The sequence below is a fragment of the Andrena cerasifolii genome, chromosome 3, assembly GCF_050908995.1.
Source record: "Andrena cerasifolii isolate SP2316 chromosome 3, iyAndCera1_principal, whole genome shotgun sequence".
Taxonomy (NCBI): domain Eukaryota; kingdom Metazoa; phylum Arthropoda; class Insecta; order Hymenoptera; family Andrenidae; genus Andrena; species Andrena cerasifolii.
Window position 1 is genome coordinate 23,296,854 of NC_135120.1, and position 19,316 is coordinate 23,316,169.

At 40.4% G+C, this 19,316-nt stretch overlaps 1 protein-coding gene across 2 annotated transcripts in view; it reads left to right on the forward strand.

Annotated features, from left to right (window-relative positions):
- The window catches only part of Crp (transcription factor cropped), a 232,696-nt gene that overhangs the window by 24,342 nt on the left and 189,038 nt on the right, over positions 1 to 19,316 (forward strand). For both annotated transcript variants that reach the window (XM_076807723.1, XM_076807724.1), the window contains exon 2: positions 5,338 to 5,659. In XM_076807723.1, coding sequence (XP_076663838.1) covers positions 5,338 to 5,659 — 322 coding nt within the window. The remainder of the gene's footprint in view (positions 1 to 5,337; positions 5,660 to 19,316) is intronic.

Sequence of the window (19,316 nt, forward strand, 5' to 3'; positions counted from 1 at the left end):
TCATTTTCGATAAGGTGTAGAGACTAGAACGACACTATGGAGTCGCCGGTGACCCCAGAAAATTTTAATATTTATAAAAGTGTCAATAGACGCTAGCATCTCAAGCTTTCACTTCTAAACTGTGATTTTCATGCTGTAAATATTTTCTCTAAAGATATGTCAAGAGAAATAGTAAATAATTTTTCGGAAACTTTAAGTGAATTTCAAAATATTCAAATTTCAATTTGAGGTCATTCGCGCCCCCAGAATGTCAGCTACGCTGAAAAAGTCTCAGTGTCATTCTAGGGTTGGAAGCGGTATAAGGTGACAAGGGGAAGGGGAGGATAATTCCATGTAGCGAGGAATTGCGTTGCAGTTACGAGTGTTCGAGGCTGTAACCTAACCGCAGAACGACAACGATGTCTCGCTTCATTGACGGCGAATTTAACTGACGATAAGTCTCGGCCAGCCCCGCGAAACAAACCCGCCGCCGACGCTTTCAATTTCCTTAAAAGCCCTTGGACCCGGACAGGCGGCCGACTGCGTTTTTTCTTTACATTTCCATTCGCGTTGATTTCAGCGCGCTGCGCCCCGTATCTGCCCGTAAATCAAATATTCAAAGCCACCACAAAACCAGACGCTGGTGGACGCTGCGCGTCGAGGGGGCACGCGCGTCTGTCGTCGGTGTCGTCCTCTTCCATCTCGTCCCTTTCATTTTCGGGATCTCTTTGGCGGCTGCGTCGAAACGCTTTTCAAGGGACACCGACACCAGCCTGTCATGTGCGCTATCAAACGAGCGCTACCGCCATAATGCTCCGCCAATAACCATTTCCGTGTCCCACCTGCGCTTGAATGCATTCAGGGCTATGTTCGAAGCATCCTTCTTTACGGCTGTTTTTTTAAGTGTGATTTCTGTGTTTTTAAATGATGTAGAATATGTGAAAGGGGAGGATAGGCTAGAGGAAATGTTTGCATCATTGTAGTCGGTTGGGTGCAGGGTCCCTTTTGACCCATAGTTCCATTTTCGTGTACTTCAGAATAAGCTGTGAAGTTAGATTTTTGCGGCGGTCGAATGAAACTGTTAACTTTTATTAATAAAAGTTATTTATCGAATTTTCAACTTCTAAGTCATTTCTTTTCTGTTTTAAGGGGCGACTATGCTTTAGGTAATGCTAGAACAGGCCGATTTTGGGGATTTTCTCTGGAGAAATTATGAAGCAAATCATTTTGAACTTTTTTATGGCTTTATATTTCACTTTTGAAGATACGAAAAAAATTTTATGTTAAAAGTATGCATTGTAGCTATCGACGCATCTTGCTACAGCGGCATCGCCGAAATTGCAAAACGGTGGGGGTAATTTAGAGAAAACTATTCAACCAATCCACTTGCTCTTATATATACAACTAGATAATTCCAAACTATTGTCGATGGACCTCAAAAATAAAAAAAAAACGTCGAAAATTAACAAAATTGTAGATCTTAGGAAAAGAGTATGATTTTGCAGGAAATTTAATTATTTCTACCGAACGGTTTACGGTTTCAGCTTCAGATCTATCTACCCCACAACATTTTCAGGAAATCTGCTTACTGCAACTTAACTTTTTCAGAGCCGAATAAACGATCCTGTTTAACTAGAACCTGTGTCTGCTTTGTAGAAAATAAAAGTTTCTCATTTACACAAAAATCTATGAAATAAAAGTTTCAGGTAATGCTCTGCATTTTATAACAGAAAAGATAATAGTCATTAAATTACAGTTATTTCATAATTAAATGAAAATTTTAACAGTTTCGTTCAACTCCTGGATTCTTGTTCTGTTACCATATGAGATTCTCGTATTTTCAAAAGAAGTAATGCTCGTAATAAATTTGATATTTGGGGTGGGTTAAGTGATTACTGATTTGATAATTAGGTGCTCGGTATCTTGGCAAAAATAAGCTGAATATCACGCACTCTGTCAACAAAAATTTCCAGTGGTGTGTATAATCTGGCAAACATACGGGTGGTTTAGAAACCGTTGTCCTTATCACACCCCTATTATATGACAGTTAGTAAATCATAATATTCCACTTAAAGATGTAAATGTAATCATGCTGCTGGGACAGATAAACATAGTAGCAAGATTATCACCGTCATATTACTGTTTCTAGATTGCAACTTCTATTGAAAAGTCACTCTTCTTAATGTAACTTCGTAAGTAGATACGGCAGCCAAAAATATTTCACCCTCGTTTGTTCTTTCGCGTAACAATAGGGATAGTACATTTCACTCGCTACTTCGTGCATCAGTGAATTTTCATTACTGCTTACGACTTTAAACTCCATTCGAGCAAGACGACCTAGTCCAATGAACAGGGTCGAAGCATTTTCTGATCTAGAAATCTTCCAAGTTCCTTTTACTACACCATTGCCTTTTCATTTTGCTCCTCTCAGTATAGTAATCATTATACTCTAACAATAACACTCTGTCCTTTCCTATACAAATTAACTTCCTCGTCATTTACTCAATTCTTTTTGCCATTTTTATCACAAAGGGTCAGTAAAGTAACCTTAAAATTCATGTACTTAATAATATCTTCTCCTTCTTTTAAATAAATTGTTCATCAATTTATCGGTGAATTCTTCAGTCCTTAGTTTCAACGTTCTGTTTATGCTAGAAGTACTATTTCACCGTACCGCCGTAAAAAATTGGCAAGCATTAAAAAAATACGAATTTCTTTTGTGTTCTCAAAGAACATATCAATAAATAGATAACACTTCAATTCAGTAAACACATCCTTCTTGTGCCAAAAAGGGCCCACAAATAATGGTAATTTTTTAGGGTGTTGCAGCGAGAAGATCCCTTGAGGCATATTCGTACGTACATATCTACTACAAACGAGTTAACTCGTTTCTTACTTACCATTGTCCAGTTAGAGAACGCTTTCGATCGAAACCACTGCGGGTTAACAAGTTAAATACATACCTCCTGCTCTATTACCCGTTTATAGAAAAGACCGAGCATGGCTGCAATATTTATTCCGCCTGTATCTACTTAGAAAGTTCCGTTAAAAATCGCTGCCGAGCACTTGACGTGGCCCCCCCCGTAAGTCTCGCCGAAGTAACGTCTACGACGCCACTTTAGGCTTCCGTGCATCCATCAATGGGATTAACAGGAGCTGAATGAGAGGTGAGATACACACACTCCGTACGACCCTAAGCGAGGCTCGCGTGTTTATTTTCCCACGCTTTTTTTTTCCCCTCCCCGACGTCCTTGTCCAGGCGCTCGAAACGTGTTTACTTTAACGGCTGACTGACTCGGCCGACTTCCCTATTTCGCCGACTCTATTTCGCTGGCCACGCGTGCAGCGACGTCAGTGGACGAGCAATAGGGAAGTGGGTCAAATCATCCGGGCGTTAAAGTAAACACGCCTCGGGCGTCGGAACAACGACCTTGCGAAAAAAAAAACGTGGGAAAATAAGGAGCCTCGCTCGGGGTCGTGTGGAGTTGTGTCTCACTTCTCATTCAGCTCCCATTGATCCCATCGAGGAGAGAACGAAATGGGACACCGTGGACCCGTACACGGCTCTCTGTCGTTCTGCCTCGATCCACTTTACTGTCGAATTTACGAGTTAGATATATGTATCTGTAACATAATATATATGTACAGTGACTCGCATTAATATTCGGACACTTTTTAAAATCGCGTAACTTTTTTAGAATTGGTCCAAACTACTTGAGTTTTTTTGAGAAGCTAGAAGGATTAGTTTGCTATCTGACGCGTTTAGTCGTTTTGAAAAAAAAAATGTATTTCGTTGGAATAGCGAAAAGAATAGTAAAGGTTGATTTTTAAACTTTTTTGTGAGCTTGAAATGAAAATTCAAAAAAAAAAAACCGTTTGTAGATTGCATTAAGTTGTATACGTGCTTAAAATTTCTTCAAAATCGGTTAACGTTGCTCCGAGCTACAAACGTTTAAAGATCGTAGAATACGGTCGAGAATCGCTGATTTCGGGAATTTTCGAGTTCTTGTCGAGAATCAAAAGCCAAAAAAATTCTTGTTATTTGTGAAATTCTATCATCGATGAACCTCAGAAACAATAAAAAAATGTCGAAAATTCACAAAATTGTAGTGCTTATGAGAAAAAGTACTATCAAAAATTTCCTAAAAAATCATGCTTTTATTAAGTATAATTCCCCTTTGAGTAGATCATTTTTTGTTTTAAAATTGGAAATTTAGATAGAGTTCAAGTATTTGAGAAACTATGGCTACAGTCTAAAATTTCTATCGCTGTCGTGATTCTTTATACTTTTAATTTCCTCTTGCAAGATGTGCTTCAAAGAAAGCAGGTAGAAGAAGACGCGAAATCGCCATTGTAAATTTCTCAACCTTTTACCTGAATGTTGCACTTGCTCTGCGCAATCCTTCCGCTAGGTATCCTCTGCACTAAGATTGCACGTGTCTGCAATTTAGCCCCCATAATGACAGTCCAAAAACACGCTCCCCTGCAACACGCCAATCGCCATTAAGGGGTTACTCGCAGTCAGGAGGTAGAAAAAGAACTTTGGGGATTTACTTCAGAAAGTAGATGCATATTTTTATGCCAAGCTTTTTGTATTCAGATGAGGGACACTTTAACGGGTTATTATATTATGTTTTACAAAGTTTCAGAAAGATTGGTGAAGCGGTTTTTGAGAAATTCTGGTCACCGCAATCGAAAAACTCAATAATTTTGCAATAAATAAATACTTTTACATCAAAACATAATATAATAACCTGTTAAAGTGTCCCTCGTCTGAATACAAAAATCTTTGCACAAAAATATGCAATTTAAACTTTCCGAAATAAATTCCCAATGAATCGTTCTCCTTCTACCTACTGACTGCGAGTAACCCCCTTAAACTGCAGAGAAAACACCCAAGTCCCAATTAGACTTCAAATTCTCCCGGGCCATAAATAACTAAATTAGTCCCCAATCTAACAAAAAAAAAGTCACGTCCTCACCATAAACCCTAGTAGCATTTCTGGTTGGCCCATAGTATCCCCAAGTTGGGAATTAGTTGGCCATCAAAATGCCAACAATAAATGCTACGAGGGAATCTCACCCACCAATAAGCCTTTATTCTCACATTAATCAACTAAACGTATTTCTAATAATAATACAGCGGAGTAATTTCAACAGCAGTAACTTAGTTAAACATAAAAATGGCAAACTTCCATTTCTGCAATATTTAATCGAACGAACCTAGGTCCATTAATTTACAACTGAGTAGCATCAGTAGCATTAAATTTCGCGAGGCATACTTGGGGTGCAAGGGGTTAAGTTCACGCAGCAAAGTGGCAAAAATCAGCCGGTGAAACGAGCTAATCTCTGTTGCAGAAGCATTGGAACAGTCGAGGACGGCTCGGTGGCGACGAGCGTGACGGTCGCCGAGGTTGTTGCTGATTCGCAGGAGCAACAGCAATCGAAGGGTAACGGCGCGGTATCTCGCCGTGTTGCTGGTCAGAACGTTGCGCCGAGCAACGGGAACGGTACCAGCAACGTCGGCCGCGTTACGCCGCGAAGCCACATGGAGCAGGAGAAGCGGATGCGGCGAGAGATCGCCAACAGTAACGAACGGCGTCGGATGCAAAGTATTAACGCTGGTTTCCAGTCGTTGAGGACGTTGCTGCCGCATCACGAGGGCGAGAAACTTTCCAAGGTACGTGAATCATTGCTCTTTCTTCCACTCGGGCAGCGATCGCGTGTCTCCTCGTTCACGGGCCGCCGTCTTACATTCGAACAGCATCAATTGTGCTCGAAGTTTCAAGCACCACGAACGAAACCCTCCCTTGGCATGAACAGATTATTCCTGTGGCTCGAGACGTTCAACGGAATAGAGCATCGCTATGTATGATGCTGAACGTTGCTAACGGGAACGCATTCAGCAGTTTTCGTCTTCCCTTTTCTCTTTCGCAACACCAGAGAACACGAGACATGCTATAAAGCGCCGGTTGAGATCGATGAGAGTTGTTGAAAAGGAAGTACTGTCATCCTTCATAGTAGTCCCAAACGCTTCTTCGTCGAGTGACGCATCTGTAGCACTTCCTCCAATAAGTTACCTGTGCTGGAGGAAGCATTAATCCCCAGCTTGAATACCATTCTCTTTTTGGCTTCTCCAGGCGTGTCGCATTAGTCGGTCGACCCTTCGAATTCGCCGCGCCGGTTATCGCACGCGGTTTTCTATGTAAGGCTAGTCTTCCTGTCGACGTAATAATATTTGAATAGTTGGGTCATTATTCTACGCACGCTGAATTCAAAGGGTCGATTTATCCAAAGGAATGCAGTCAGTATCCATTTAGCCACCATTTGCACGCGCAGAATCAGAGGGAGAGAGAAGGATGTTGTGTTCGGTGTACGAAATACATTTACGCTGCCTCGCATCAATGCGCGGTGTATTTTAATTCATAATTTTACCACCGATTCGCTCGAGTGCAACACCTTCTCGATCGCTTCGACTCTCCCAAACCCTCGGGATGTATACCATGAAGTGGTGCAAAATGTGCTGTGCGTACAAACAGTTATTCTTATGCTGCACTTTTTGCACCACACATCGAAATCATCCGTCACCAAATATCGCATTAAGTATAGCAAGAGTGGTGTTACGTTTACTAATTAGTATCACTCTGCTGTATCCATTCCATTCGCCTGGCATTCACCACTGCAAGTCCCCAGACCATTTAATAACAATAATAATGAAAGAAATTGAAGTTTTAGAAATTTTATGTGCCAACAGTCATTTAAATGATATCCAAACAGGGGGGTAATAAGGGGCTAAAATTCACGCTGCCTCCTACGAGATTATGTTTCCCTATTTTTGTATAGAGGGGTTTAAGGGTGGAATTCGTTATTTGGCAGTCGTAGGTTTTCGCCGCTTACGGTCATGCCGCTGACAGCGGCGATAGTGGCGTCCTTAACAGGATGTGTCGCTCCTACTAAGGTCAGCACGTGGACCGGAAACGGTAACCTGCTTCGCTTTGAGTAAGGTGAATTCGCCAATGAGGCTCAACCACTGCCGCGCTTCGTACCCAGGAGGTACATATTACGCAACGAGAACGACGCCGCGGAGCCGACTTCGGCGGCGGCTTTTGCAAATTGTCGCGCGGCGTTGTACGACTAAATTTAGCATGTGAAAGTCGTCGCCCGATCCCACGCCGCTAAACTAGACCCGGTCGATCGGCCCTCGTGTGCCTAGTCATGTCGGTGCTTCTATCGTTTGTACCGCCATAGTCGAGCCGTGTGACACTGACCGCATTAAGCTGGGGTCCCACTGTCCATCTGGCTCGTGGTAGGAACGTTTTCAGCGAAACATATTTCCACCATGTTTCTCGGGGAAAGAATCATGCTTTATACAAAATTTATAGAGAAATATATGTCTTGCCGCTGCTATTCACCCTCGAATAGCGGTTCTTCTTGATTAATGCAAGAATGCCTTTTTACCTGGGACATAACTGGCAGGGTCACAGGCGGCGTGCTCCGTATACCACTGCGTCGAAAAAGTCTGTTATTCGTGGTCTTTTTTTATGTAGTGGTCATTTACCCTGGTTTTCTGTTAATTAATATAATTTTTTCGGGATAATTTTATTTTTTCAGTTATTATTTTGTATACTTGAAAACTGCTTGTTTTTCGTCGTAATTATCTACCATTAGAAATAGAAAATTATTTAATCAAAAGACAAACAAATAGCCTATTGCTGCCCTTTAAGAGGAGAATCCTGTTTAATGGGCGAAAAACGTAGCAAAATTTGGGAATTTTCTTTTAAGACACTAGCGTTTCGATTCATCTGAAATTTGGACCATGTTTTTATACATCCTTGAAGAAGTTGCAGTTTTTTTCTTATTCATTTTTAATAATAAATATAGGAATTATGTATCATACAGTGCAAAACTCGTCGTCCGCTGGTGTGCAGGATATTTACCTTCCAGGTAATTTGAAACAGAAAACTGAAACGGTGTTTCACTTTGTACATATGTAGCTTCAATTTGATGAACCAGAATACAGCTAAATTCTATACTTCTTTTGTTAAATAAGCAAATTGGCGCAAAATTCGATAGCAAAAATTTAGGGTTCAGGCCTTTCAGTTTGAAAACTCTCCATACTGCTCAATAAATTTGTTTTTTTTTTGCTGGTTCATCAATTTCAAGCTACGTATGTATAAAATAAAACGCCGTATCATTTTTCTATTTCAGTTTACCTGGTAGATAAATATCACTAACACCAACGGACGACGAGTTTCGCGCTGCGTGATGCATAACTCCTATATTTATTATTAAAAATGAATTTAAAAAAAACTGCAACTTCTTCAAGGATGTATAAAAACATGGTCGAAATTTCAGAGGAATCGAATCGCTGATTTCTTAACAAAAAATCCCAAATTTTGCTATGATTTTAGCCCAAAGAATAGGATTCCTCCCTTAAAATTCCGAAAAGATGCCACAGCGTATGCAGTACGCCATCCATGTCTTAGCGTAACTATTCATGGCCCGTGTCCCAGGCGGTGAATTTTGAAAGTATCATATTCCTTATTAATCAATAAAATTGTTCGCCCAAATGAATCTTTTATTATTCCGAGCAGAGCAGGATGTAGAATTCTTTCGTGGCTCGTACATGCTATTTTATACATATTCATACATTCGAAATCCCTTCTTTGTTACTAGTAGCCAATGGCCATCTCCAAAGAGAAAATCGCAGCACGAAGCATTTGCCAAAACAAAAGACCTACGATATTTAATAATTAACGCCGTCGGTTCCAACAGAATCTATCGATACCGTTGAATTTTTCATATCCGTGGCTCGTACAATCATCTCTTTGCTACGTGTTATTTATTTATTTATTCCCGTTGGACAGGTCGCGGGATGTGGTGCAGGAAGCTAAAACCCATCAGTTATTTAATATTCGTATAAATCGTACATTTAATGGAGGGAACGTGTGTCGTGGCCGTTCATTCTTCGTTATGTCACGTGACCCGACGATACCTGAATGCATCGACGTGTACGATACGCGTATACGTAGATATCCAGCAGGCATTTACGCGTAAAATCAGCTGTTAGTTCACAGTGGCAATTACGAGTCACGCGCCACTCGAGGTTCTTGTCCCGACTGACACACATGCGCCCATGTGTGCTCACCTTTACCATTCTCGTACTGCGCCTTCAGTGGCTGACAATCGTAAGAATTCTTTATGAACCGCATAACCACGGTCATTCTCCTCGATACGCAGGGCGGTATAGGATCTGGGATGATAATTGTAATATATACTCAAAGATAGCAGCATTCCCCGTGCAAACGTAAGTCGAAATTAGAGAATAATTTATTTTTAAAAGATGCTTCGTTCTCGAGGAAATTTGAAGATGTTCGTAGCGCATGTTTATTTGATTAAGAATCGGTTTCACGTGTCTTCGTGTGCTACAGTTCTACTGAATTTTTAATTACAGAGGGATACGATAGGGTTCTTTTGGGACTTAATATTGGTACCTTGGGAGTTTCAAAATTTGGGTTCGCGAAATTGAGGCCACGTTTGGAGAAAAGTTGTTTTATTTATTTGACTGACTGTTGCACAAGGAAGCATTCTATTTCACGTTGTAGGATTCAAATCTTGAGAATGGACAGGAAGACTGAATTATATTAGGGCAGTATATTTCAGCAGGGGCGGATTTGTGCATAGGCTAAGTAGGCTGCAGCGTAGGACGACAATTAACTTATTTTATTTTTCGTCTTTACTTCATCAATTTAATACAGAGGATGGCGAAAGGGCGAGGTCCAGCTAGAGCTGTTATTAGGCCTAACCTTCGAATAGTGTAGGAGTCCAAGCATAATATTGAATACAAAACTAAAACTAAAGAATAGGAAAGCAAGCAGTAACTTATATGTGAGTTGCTATATGGAATTAATTTTGAAATTGCCTCGACTCTTTTAATTTAAAATATTTGGTGATATTTCGCGGAAAGGGCGGCAGACACTTGTTAGCCTAGAGGCGCCGAATCTCCAAAGCTACCCCTGCATTTCAGGATTAATTTCTTGAGATATCAATTAGTACGACCAAAGAATTCCTTGGTGTGCAGTTTTCAAATACCCGGAAACAGGCTACTTTTTGAACGAACTTAAACTTTGAAATAGAAAGTGGGAATAGAAAGTGAGATCACGGTGATGAATAATACGTTTGGAAAATAGTTAGCAGAGAGTATAAGCACATAAGTCTAGTAGAACGCTCATCATTCGACGATACGGACGATTTGTACGTTTGAAATTAATTGAGCACTTATCGTTTCAGAGTAACGAATCGTTCAGATAGTATTTAAATATTTTTTAAGTAATCCAGTGGCATCTCGAGAAACGTTTGTTGCTATACTTTACCCAGTTCTTGCAATTTGTGCTGAAAGCCTACAAGATTTTGTTATTCAGCTCGAAAGGGTTGGGCTTCAGTTTTATCGTCCCCATCGCGAATGAAGGATAGTGTCTATAGCCGCTGTTCAGGAAGCAGGTGCTACTATGACAGTATGATAAACTGGTACTTCCTGTAGCTTTCCATCAAAACGATATAATCACCTCCAATCAACTATCGCACTAGCATGAATCATTTCGTTCTAACGTCGAAGAAAATCTTCAAGAATTTATACCCGATAGGTAGTTACGTTCACTCATTGAATTATAATACTAATAAAAATATATTCACCACAGTTCAACTGGTATAAACACATTGCTTCCACACAAAATAAGAGAATTTATGTTGGAGCTGCGATAAACGATCAAAGCGGTGATGAGAGCGAATCGTAGAGAAATGCATTCTACGTATAGTTTTATAATGGAAGTGTTTACATTGAAGCAGCGAGCAGAGCTTCGCTGCTTAATGGATGGCCAACGATATGTACAAACGTCGAGAACTAAATATTACTTTTTCTTCACTATTAACACCGTTTCTATCGTTGATACATAACAGATTTGTTTTAGATAAGTTATGAGACGAAGTAGCTGTTAAATTAAATGCAACGCAGTGTTTACGTTTACTGCGTTGAAGATAATAATTCTTCTTCTTCAGAATCACTCGTGTGTAAATGGTCCATATTTGCGAAACCTTAAATGACTGAAACTGTATTATTATCACAGCTCCACTATAAACAATCCAAAAAAGATATTTTTGAGTTACCATTTTCGTATTTTTTAATCTTTTGAGTGATAATTGTACATTCGTAATACTCATACGATCATGCTCTAATAGTCCTTTTCTACAAATGTAAATTTTGATGTGATCAAATTTGTAGTTCAAGGGAGCGATTTTCCACGGTTGTGGAAAAAGCCATATTTTTATTTCTTTTTCTTGCGATAAATCCCCTTTGGAAGTTATAAAGGCGCAACATTTGAACTAAAAAATTTGCTCTGGGGTGCGATACATCCCGTGTGACCACAAAGGGTTAAAACTCCTTTAAAAGAAAAGAGAGAAAGACAGATTGTTTTAAATTGGAAATTATAATTATACACACTTTTATTCAAATTATATATATTTAAGGTATAACAAACACTATTTAAAAAGAAAGTAGAAACAAGAATGAATAATCCACGAGAACGCTAATTTTTTAGTGTTTAGATTCTAACGAACACATGATAATTATTGATACTGAATTGTTTTTTTGGGGTATTATATTTTACATCCACATTCCTTATTTACGGACTAATGGTTATGTAGGATAACTAGATCGGAATTGAATATTGTGTCTGATAGACGCTCTTATAATTTCCGTAGCAGATCCAGCATAAGCGTACCCTTAAAAATAAAAACTGAAAGAAATCTTTGATCACGAATCAACCCTTCCTGGATTTTCCGGACACCTCAATTTCCTCGCGTATTAATGAACGAATATTTCTTACGATCAAACAAAATTTCATATCCTGCCCAGGAGAGCCACACACCCACGCGTACGCACACTGTTCGGCGCACGGTTGGTTTGCGGGTGTGCGCGTACTTTCGCAATGCGATATTTCGCGAACCAGTCCTCGCGAGCAGCCACATGGTTCAATTCCCACGCATTTCTCTTAAGGAGATCTCTCCGTCCCTTTTGTTCGTTCGCTCGTTCCTTCGCCGCGGCTCCACCTCTCCTGCCCTTTTCTTTTTTGTCCTTTTCCTTTGTGTTCGGCCTCGCTCGCCTTCGCCTCTCCGCTCCTTGTCCCTTCTTTCTTGACACGCCGAGACGAAGGCCAAACCTTGGCCGGCGGATTTCGCGGAGCCCTGGCCCACTAAGAAACCTTCTGCGGAGCGTATCGCTGGGCCCCCCCTTTCGCTACGCTGTGAATATTAACGAGGCCCGATCGCCAAATACGAAGAGCGTCCCGTTTGCTTTTTTACCGCCGCGGGCCTTTTCTTGCTCGTTACGCGACAATCCACGGAAAGTATCGGGAACGCTTTCTTATTAATTGGTCACACGGTGAGCGACGCTTGTGGAACGTTGCGAGCGGTTTCTGTGAAACAGGGAAATGGGAGAGGGCTAGTGCCAGCTCGTGAAAGCTTCCTCGTGATTACTGGGAAAGGCAAAAATGAAGGGGGGTTGTGTAGGGTGAGGAGGTATATGGAGATGGTACTGAAGGTATTATGGAGTGGATTTGTATATAGGTACTTCTTTTTTCCAGAAGTTAATGTGGCGAATACGTCACACATTTTGAGCGAAGTTGTGTAGGATTAAGTATACTTTAGGGGTAGCATTCGTTAGGGATTGAAATTAAGGGTGTGTTTGGAGCTGCTATACTGCGTTCAAAATGCTGAAGTAATTGGGAGATATATCTGTTCGGGTAAGGTAATTTTTGGGTAATAGAAGATACTTTTTTTTTAACATTAATCATTCTATATTCTAGAGAAATACAAGTACTTTTCGAAATTCTTCATCTTATCCAGACATCATAACTGTTATAAAACAAATTTTTAAAGTTTTGGTGTAAGAGTTAATAACTTTAATTAAATGATTTTGGTGATAAATAACCATTATAATTGATTAAAATGTTTTCATTACCGGTAATCATTATCGATGACGGGAATTTTATTTTGGTTATGAATAACCATTATCGATGACGGAAATTTAATTTTGGTTCCCACTAACCAATATAAATGACCGCATTTTTTTTGTTACTCGACGGCAATTTTTTTTCTGGTTACATTCGATCATTGTCAATTAGTGTTGTTAACATTACTGGTAATTAAATAAAACTGACAACTTGGAAATAAATTAATTATATAACTCACATATTTTATTAAGCAAAAAATGATATGAAAATATATAAAACAAAGAATAGGATAAAATATATTGCAGTAGAATTTACCGATTTTTGGTTAATGAAATATATAAGTTTTATAATTAATTTTTTTCATGTTATCAATAAATACTAATTATCAGTAATGTTAATAACAATTGACAATGATCGAACGTAGCCAGAAAATTTTTCCTCCGTTGATATTGGTTAGCCTCAATAAAAAATGTTTGCCGCCGATATTGATTAGCGATAACGAAAAACAATACCGTTCATCTGTATTGGTTACTCGTAACCAAAATTAAATTTGCGTCATCGATAATGGTGACTGTTGGCCAAAAGATTTTAATCATTCATAATGATTAGTCGCAAATAATGAGAAGAATTATTGAAAATTAATATTTTTAATCATTTCATTCTTTGAGAAATCAATTTTTACTTAATGACTTTTTCATTTTTTTTTAAAAATAATTATTTTGAATCTTGGATCTTATCACATCTTTTTTAATTACAAGCTACTTGAGAACCAATATTATCAGCGTGTAAAAGATTCTTTTATGATAATTTTCTTATCACTTCTATATTCCATTTCCTCTGTCAGATGTCGATAAAAATTAAACAAAATCGCCGTGCATGTTCCATATCAACACATTCTTCATAGCCTCGGATAAATGAACCTTCGATCTTCCCCTGAAAAAGAAAAAGAAAAAAAAACACAAACTACATCAGTTGGAGCATGCAATAAAGTTCATCCCTTCCAAGTAGAAATTCTCCAGCCCACAGCAACCTTCCAACCATTTATCTCGCGCACCCACGGTGCTATCAGTAATTTCTATTCCCATATTTTAGACACACCTTGCACCTTAGGTATTAGCGCTTGAGGTTCGTCTTATCGGTAACGTTATCGTCAGCAACAGCCCGGCGCAGGGCTGCACGCTCGAGGAGTCGCCGCGCCTTTTGTAGCGACAGCATTCGGAGAAAGAAATAAAAGGAGGAGCGCAAATGAGCACAGACGCCTCGACCCATTTTCATTTAGCGCTCGCCAGACAAAAATAAAAGTGTACCGCTCCTCTCCTGCGCCTTTTAACGAAACTCGGATCGGGCCTGCACCGTTCTTCACGTGGGTAGGGGGTGGTTTCGCGCGCGCATAAACCGTGCCTTGTCTCGTACGAGATGATCGATCTCAGATACTCTCCTCAAGACGTGCAAATATATTTCCTTCAAGGCTGCTCAATTGATGGCAGCGTTTCTGTCTGTTCCTTGGGAAATCTCGCCACTTGAAAATTGAAATTTAGGGGGGGGGGAGCTGATAATTGCAAAGATCTGTCAAATTTCTTTAGGAGAACAGTGGGATGGGTTAACGAGTAGATGCGAAGATAAATCGACGGATATGGAAAATTAAAATTCTGAACTCTCTTCGAATGGCTGAAGCATTTATTGTAGGTGCTAATTCAGAAAAATCCCATATTCGTCTATTGTAACATAGGAATGACAAACTTTTGTGTTACAATAAAGGTGTTTATGAAATGAAATTAAACGGTACCCCAAAGCGGTAACCTCAGAATTTTAGTTGAACGTGCAAGTCGACTGATCGGACTAGTAATAAATATGACGAGGAATCCTTGATTGATCGTGGAACAAAAGAATTATTCTCCTCCGATTTTCCCCATTACCAGTAAAATGGCAGTAAATCAGTAAATGATTTTTACGGTTATTAAGTGTGGTTTATGTTCATGGTGTTACCGTTATTACATTGGCATTAACTTTTATGGTTTGTAAAAACCATGGTTGGCACGTCCGGTTCCTGTAATAATTTTAATTACCCGCTTCCTTTAATTTCGCGAGCACGCCGACGATAGCATCTTCAGTTACGAGTTCCATTTGCTGCTAATTCCGTACTTTTAATTATCCCCATCGACTCTGCTACGGGACATTGAGCAAGCGATCGTGGATCCTGAGTGGCTTTCATTCAGTCAAGGATCAAGGGGGTTTTATCGAGAAACATCGTCGGTAGATCACATTCATTTCCTTGAATTCTTAACAGCTGTAACGAGCTTACGTCGTATCACGTCGTGCCCCCTTTCTCTCTTTTCAATTGGCTACCAGCGACACATGTACTTTTTCCTCTCCGTTTTATTTTTTTTTACTGGTCCTCCCATTTTCCCCTCTCCCCTCCGCTCGTGTCCCCTCCTTTTGTTTTATTGTTCTTGCTTCTTTATTTAGAAGACGCGCCTGCTTCTTCTTGGCCTCAGCTTTCTGCTTTTATTTTTGTCACAGAGGGAACTAAAATGGCACAAAAATCCTCATTTTCTCTCAACTTTCCTGGTTCGCGGCGTTCGAGGGGAGGAGCGCTCCGTGATTTTTATTTCCAGCTCGTTTCGAGTTTCTAAGAATGAATTGATTTTAGGGATTTAGCAGGATCTCGAGGAAAATCGTTACAATTTTATCAGCTTCTTTCTCGTTCAGAAATAGCATACAGGATGAAAATAAGAATTGTCTAACATTCGTAATAAATTCCTGCACAGATTGACGAAGCTGGAAAGAACACAAAACTCTTTAAAAAGAGGACGCGAATGAAATCGAAACCTCTTTTAGAACTATGCTAAATAAACAAAAAATTCAAGCCTAAAATCTACTTACAAGGGAAGATCCCGAACCCGAATATCCAAAAAATTCTGAAACTTTGTAAAAATGTAGGGGATTTCCTCCTGATTACAACGCAATTTTTGTTTGCTGCCCAAATTCACTCGAAGGGGGTGAAATTAACCCCCGTAAGAGATAGTATAAAAGTTTCAAGTCAGAAGTTACTTCTTTTAATTAGATCTATCATTTGGTGAAGAAATTATTTTACAGTTCACGAGTTATAACACAAAATCGGAAAATAACCGGATTTTCAGGGGTCAATTTTACACTCCTCTAGAGTGAATTTGGGCAGCAAACAAAAATTGCGTTATAATCAGGAGGAACTTCCCTACATTTACGCAAAGTTTCAGAATTTTTTGAATTTCCGGGTTCGGGATGTTTCCTTGTTAGTGACATAAAATATTCCGACATCGAGGCAGACGTCGTTTCTCTTATTCTCCTTAAAAAATATGAATGTTTCATGATTCAAAAATTCGTAAAAAATTTAATTAATATTACACGCAAATGAGACTTTTGAGAAAATGAATGTCACGTTTAGAATAGATTAAAGGGCCAAATTCTATACACGTGGGAGTGATTCCTTAAGTACGCGTCCCACGTAAACTGTGTTCACAAAAAGGATACATCCCAATTTTTAAAATTCATATATTATTATCATTAAAATGACTACACTACACGCTTCTTTTACCAGCCACTCTCGCCCAGAACGATTCTAGAAGCAAGGAAAAGTATCTTGCACATTTCTAAAGAGCATAACAGCCAGGGAAACAAAATTCATCCGACTTTTTCAGTCGACCATCTCCCTCCCTCCGCAAACTTGCAAAATAAAAGACACATCACTGAAGGTTCCCTCGTCAGGCTCTTTCCCCCTCCGCGTCCTTTCTCTTGATCCCGATGGTGGTGTGCGTTTCAGCTCGGTAGGAAAGGACGGCGGGAACCCAGACGTCACGTGCTTCGCCCGTCGGGGCTAGTCTCCTCTCCTCCATCCACCTTTTTCGTGCCAATGGTAGTACTACTACGGAACACGAAGTGCAATAAGTGGCTTTACGCCGCTGCCAACGTCGCGTATCCCAACCTCCTTTCTTCCTCCTCTTCCTTTTTCCACCGCTCATTTTTCGCGCGTTACCTCTCCCCTCTCCGGCTCGCCGTGAATGTTAATGCTTTTAAGCGTCGCCACCCATAGAGAGAGAGAGAGAGGCTCACGCACATATGTGTGCAAATTTTTCTGCCTGACACTGTCGTATTGTTTTGTAACGCAATATTGAGACGCGGGAGGAGTCACGCGCGCCTGGAAATCCATCCTCGACGTCGAGTAACGCGCTCCTTTTCATGCCGGGATACACGGAATAAATTTCCCTCAACCCTGGAATCGTTAACATTTTCGCACGCGTGATTCATGCGGCTGAATTTGCCGCACGGAGTTTCAGAAGCCTATTCGTGGCACGGTGTGTTCTCTGAATGGCATGGTCGAGGTTTGTTTATTGCTCCTTGGTGTATTATACATAGTTTTCTTATATCCTCTGACCAAACTCTATCAGGGTGTTGTATTAATTACACGGATAAAAAACTCGTTATAAAAATACAGAGTTGTTCAAAGTGAACTCCTTGATCGAGGGGACATTTGTGCCATTACTTTGAATTTGCTTGTCAAATTTAGAAAAAAAGGTCCCCTAAAAATTAAACTGAGATGCTGTAAAACCGTCTACTTTTTGAACTCATGAAGATGTGTTCCTCTTCGAGGAAAATGGCGCGTAGGGATCTGCATGGTGTGTTTGAACAAGGTTCCTCAGCAATCGGTTCCTCCTGAAGCAGGCTTCGCTGAACGCGAGTCAAACGTATGGGCCCCGGAGCATCTGGGTCATTTTGCTCCGCTCTCCCCTCTCCGCTCTCCCCCTCTCCGTTCCTTGGGGCCCTGTCCGTCCCTTTGTCTCGGGCTTCCCTACGGTCCCTCCTTCTGGTTAGCCCAAGCGAACCGACAAAGGTGTCTCGGCTTCGCTGTATACCTGCCGTGTGCACCACGCCGATACAGCCGTTGCTTTCTACAAGGTGTCCCGAGCGGACAGAAGAGAAAGTCCGCCCGATCTTCGGCGGACGGGACGTTACGAGAGCGGCGAGCAAAACCGACGGATTATTTTCTTTCATCTCGGATTGAATTTCGTTTCGCACGTTTCTAATTACGCGACGTCCACGAGCGGCTGGGGCAGGGCCTAGGGACACTAGGGGCCCACTCCCACGCGAAATTACTTTGTTTTTGGGTAACGGCGGCGAAGGACGCGCGTCGGGGACTGGGACTGTATGTCGAGTTGTAAGATAGGGATTCGGAGGGAATGGTTTTTTTGGGAGGGTGTTGAAAAATTATGCGGAGTTGGTGGTTTGGCACCCTAAAATTTGAGGTTATATAGAAAAACATATGTAGTTCAAAACGAAGTTTAAAGTGTTTAAACAGCCTATTTCAATCACTATTAAATACCTACAACACTTAGTAAATCTGTATTTCAATCCATTACTTAGTTATAAAGCGACAAAATATACTTACCTACACCTTATCAAAATTATAAGAAAACGCCTGAAACTGAGCCTTTTGTCCGAATTTGTGGAGTTGCCAGATGTAAAACGTGTAGTTCAACTACTGGGCTTTGCAGCGTTTTAATGGCAGAAAAATACGAAATTGTAAAAAGTACTTTTTAAGCTTGTACTTCTGAATATTTGGCTTTTTAATCAGGAGTGCCAATGATTAGTGCAGTTTACCCTATATGATTTAAGGATGCTTTCTAAATTTATATACCTAGTAGTCTACAAAACAATGAGACCAGATTTATTTGCACTAACCACCACATTTAGTCTCTTCTACATTTTTACAGAATTACCTGACCCCCACATATTAAATTTGTTTTTCTCGCAATCGTTCTCCTATTAACCGTATTTTTTAAGCACTCCACCCAAACAAAAAAGTATTCAAGCATTGCATTTAACCTAAGAGCACGGATCCTATAATTTTATTTACCTCTTATTACATTGAACAACCTTTCCCTTTCGCGGTCATATTCGTCCCCCACAGCTCTCCTAATCTCACCTCTTTTCACGATCTCCCCTACAATACTAAACCTTTCTCCATCATTTCCCCATTTCTCCACTCGACCTACCATCTTCCAAACACAAAATCCAATACCTCTCGCACAGCTCGAACAACATCCCTCGTTCCCCGTGATTTTAATCTCACCTGGCAAGAGTGTTAAAAATAAAATGGACTACTCGCGGCGATTGTAAATTACAGCGACGTTAGTCCCCGCGAATACGTCTGGCCGTAACGAAAGACTCTACTGCGTACTTCTGCGGCTGCGGTGAAGTTATAACGCTGGCCGTTATACGAGACTGCGGCTTCGTGTTTCCTTCTGCATTCCTAGGCGACGAAGCGCGTGCAGGCTGGCACTAGCGACACGCATC